Source organism: Sinocyclocheilus rhinocerous, unplaced genomic scaffold, assembly GCF_001515625.1.
Source record: "Sinocyclocheilus rhinocerous isolate Xijiao unplaced genomic scaffold, SAMN03320098_v1.1 scaffold776, whole genome shotgun sequence".
Classification (NCBI taxonomy): domain Eukaryota; kingdom Metazoa; phylum Chordata; class Actinopteri; order Cypriniformes; family Cyprinidae; genus Sinocyclocheilus; species Sinocyclocheilus rhinocerous.
Genome location: NW_015647486.1, coordinates 266,263 through 270,226, shown reverse-complemented (window position 1 = coordinate 270,226; position 3,964 = coordinate 266,263). Strand labels below are relative to the sequence as shown.

Here is a 3,964-nt window from a genome sequence, read left to right as displayed (position 1 = left end):
GGATAGTTGGCCAATCAGAGCACACCTCGCTTTTCAGACCTATGAGCTTTGTAAAAATCGACGCGTTTCACAAAGGCGGGGCATAGAGGAGCAACAATAATGTACATTATGTGGAAAATAATGTGTTTTTTGAACCTTAAACCGCATAAACACATTTCATTACACCAAATACACAAAATAATGTTCTTTTTAGCAACATCATATGACCCCATTAAAGCTGCGACAGTTGAGTGCATGAGTGCATGAAGTGTTCAACATTCAACACTTTGTTTTTTCGGTTATTTAACGGAATCATCCAGGTATTTAAAGTGCACTTTTTCTTTTTGGAATTTAACGAATTTTTACTACAAAACGCTATAAAATAGTGCATAAGTACGCGATATTTAGACGCACCTTATGTTCAGAATGGAACACTAGCACACTGCACAATAACCACTGAATATTATTATCTTAAAAACAAATATGTGACCCTGGACCACAAAACCAGTCTTAAGTGTCAATTCATCATGCCTGGAGCTGATCTGTGCTGGTCGCTGAGGAAATACATCAACTTCGCGCTGTGGATCGCCGGATCGGCTTTCACCGTGGACGAAGCAGAGTCCAGCCCGGGGTCGTCACATGTGGTTGCCACAAACCCGCTGGCCGCGCCGTTCTCAAGCCCTCCGGCTGCCGCTCACTCAAGCCCTGGACCACAAAACCAGTCTTAAGTGTCAATTTTTCGAAATTGAGATTTATACATTTTCTGAAAGCTGAATGAATAAGCTTATCTTTACTTAATATCCTAATGATTTTTGGCATAAAAGAAAAATGGATAATTTTGACCCATACAATGTATTTTTGGCTATTGCTACAAATATACCCCAGCGACTTAAGACTGGTTTTGTGCTCCAGGGTCACATATATGCAGTTTTAATACAACTGAACAAAAAAAAAATTTGACAAGGAAATTCAGTTAGTCCTTGCATACAGAAAATGTACATAATGCAGCACAGTTAAGTACAGAACTACTACGCAACTTCGTCCCAAAACGTCTTGAGTGCTTGAATGTGAATCATTGCTCGATTCCTGAATGTGAGATTGACATAAACAGTGTGTTGAAAATGCAGCACAGACCCTGATCCCGCTCAGATCTGCCCGTCCTCACCTGATAGTTGAGATCCACGCCGGCGGCCAGCAGCACCTCCACCACGGCCAGGTGTCCGTTGCGGGAGGCCAGGTGGAGAGGGGTGTGCTTCTTGGTGTTGGAGCTGAGCAGGTTGGGATGAGCGCTCAGCAGAAGTTTGCCCCCCTCAAGCCGGCCGTAGAGCGCAGCCAGGTCGAGCGGCGTCTCAAACTTGTTGTTGCGCATGGTGGGGTCGGTCAGCTCCTCCAGCAGCAGCTGCACCACCTGAGTGTGTCCGTACTGAGCCGCACAGTGCAGTGGCGTCTCGTTGTCATTGTTCTGCGGAGAGAGGGATGAGGACAGGAGAGGGAGATGTTGATGGACATAGCTTCGCAATAAAGCTGGCTTTTTTGAGAATTAATCAAAAACAGAGCAGAACTGTGGAAGATTCATAACTTTTGGGACAAACCACAGCAGCCAAACACCTGACTGAATTTATGAATTTACATGAATGACACCCTTATTCATCCAAGTATTTTATGGAGAAAGACACACAGAGCAGAGAAGAACATGCCAGCGTGACCACATGCAGACAACGTGACAAGATCTGCAATCATACAAATCAGTGTTTGCATTTGAATTTTGATTTTGAACACTGCATGTAAATATACTATTTATAACCCATCCAACTTATTTCTGTTAAATGTTTATGCTTGGGGAATTGATATTTTTTATTCATACATCACGAGTGGCTCAAAAGTTTTAGATCGGTATGATCTTTTGATGTCTCTTCTGCTCATCAAGGCTGCATTTATTTGATCAAAAAATACAGTAAACAGAGTAATATTGTGAAATATTATTAAAATACAAGATATACGTTTTTTCATGTAAATACATTTGAAAATGTAATTTATTCCTGTGATGCAAAGCTGAATTTTCAGCATCATTACTCCAGTCTTCAGTGTCACATGATCCTTCAGAAATCATTCTGATACACTTGTTGTTATCTCCAATGTTGAAGACAGTTGTGCTGCTTCATATTTTTGTGGAAACTGTGATACAAAGTTGAAATGAATGACATTTATTTGAAATAGTAAAACGTTTATAGTTACAAAATATTTCTGTCACTTTTGATCAATTTATTGTGTCCTTGCCAGATAATGTAGACTGAAATACGATGCTTATATTAGAGACAATTTTAGACAAAAGACCAAATTTACTGTAAGAAACAGTATTGAAACCCTGACCACTAGAGGGTGCTCTTATATTTGCATTGTTTGCTAACTGAATTAGTGAAATCTTCAGTGTATAAATATGGAGTTACACACTAAACACCCTGCAGCTCTAAAACACTCTGACTTGAGCTTTGATGCTACACACTAGGGGAATGATTTCATACTTTTTGATTGGATGAATGTGAATGTCCTCTCAGAGATCCGTCTCTGTGTGTGTGTGTGTGTGTGCAGAGATGGGGGCATGAATGAAAATGAGTGATGTGCTGGTTTGGTGACCACACCCCAGAACTAAATAATTAGATAAGGTAAAGCATGCTGTAACACACACACACACACACATACTTGCATTTGTGGTTTATGGAGACTCTCCATAAGCGTAATGGTTTTTATACCGTACAAACTGTATTTTCTATCGCCCTACACCAACCCTACACCTAAACCTACCCCTTACAGAAAACTACTGGCAATTTTTGAATTTCATAAAACACCGTTTTGTATGTTTTTTTTAAGCCTTTTGTTTTACGGGGACACAGGAAGTGTCCTCATACACCATATATACCAGTACGTACACGTACACACACACACACACACACACACACACACACTCTCTCACTGTGCACACAGACATACTCCATTGCATCCATATTGTGAAAATACATAATGGATCCTAAAAAAAAATAAAATAAATAGAGAAGTCAAAAAAAGAGAGAAAGACTCTGTATTGTGCATTTATGTATTTATGCATGTATGTATGTATGTATTTGTTTGTTTCTTTGCTTGCTTGCTTGCTTTTAACATTATTTTGATATGGATACAAAATATTTATTGTACAATTTGTATCCATTATATTTATTTTCATTATTAATTATTATTAATACAGATTAAACTGTATTTTTTTGTTTGTTTTTAACATTATTTTAATATGAATACAAAATATGTTTATTGTACAATTTGTATCCATTATTATTTGCATTTTCATTATTATATCATCACTATTATGATGATGATGATGATGATGATAATTATTCAATTGTATATATAATTATATATAATTGTTGTTGTTGTCGTTTAAATATAATTATTATATTACCAATATTAATAAAAATATTTTGTGTAATTTTTTTCATTATAATTGTTGTTGTTGTGGTTAATGATATAATACACAAAAAATAATTTCATTGTACAATTATTATTATTATTATTAGTGATACTAATATATTTACATTTACATTTAGTCATTTAGCAGACACTTTTAGCTGTTAGAGTTGATGGAGGAGAGGGAGGAGGAGGACAAAGGAGGGAGGAAAATGTTTTAAAGATCATGCAAGAGTTAGACGACTTGTTAATTTTGTTATGATAGTATGTCCTTTTAGCAGTGGAGACATTAGCAGAGAAGGAAGAGAGGAGCGACTGATACACATTAAGGTCAGTAAGATTTTTGGATTTATGCCACACCCTTTCAGCAGCCCTGAGCTTAGAACGATGCTCTTGGAGAACATCAGATGTGAGCAGCTATCGTCGGATCATCAGGATGGAATGAGAGGTAGAACTGAGTGTCATCAGCATAGCAGTGACAAATCACTGCTATGCTGATGACACTCAGCTCTACCTCTCATTCAATCCTGAT

The 3,964-nt window shown here is 37.5% G+C and overlaps 1 protein-coding gene across 1 annotated transcript in view; it reads right to left on the bottom strand.

The window, feature by feature from the left end:
• Positions 1 to 3,964, bottom strand: part of anks1aa (ankyrin repeat and sterile alpha motif domain containing 1Aa) — a 114,890-nt gene that overhangs the window by 69,871 nt on the left and 41,055 nt on the right. The window contains exon 5 of the mRNA XM_016513676.1: positions 1,145 to 1,441. Coding sequence (XP_016369162.1) covers positions 1,145 to 1,441 — 297 coding nt within the window. The remainder of the gene's footprint in view (positions 1 to 1,144; positions 1,442 to 3,964) is intronic.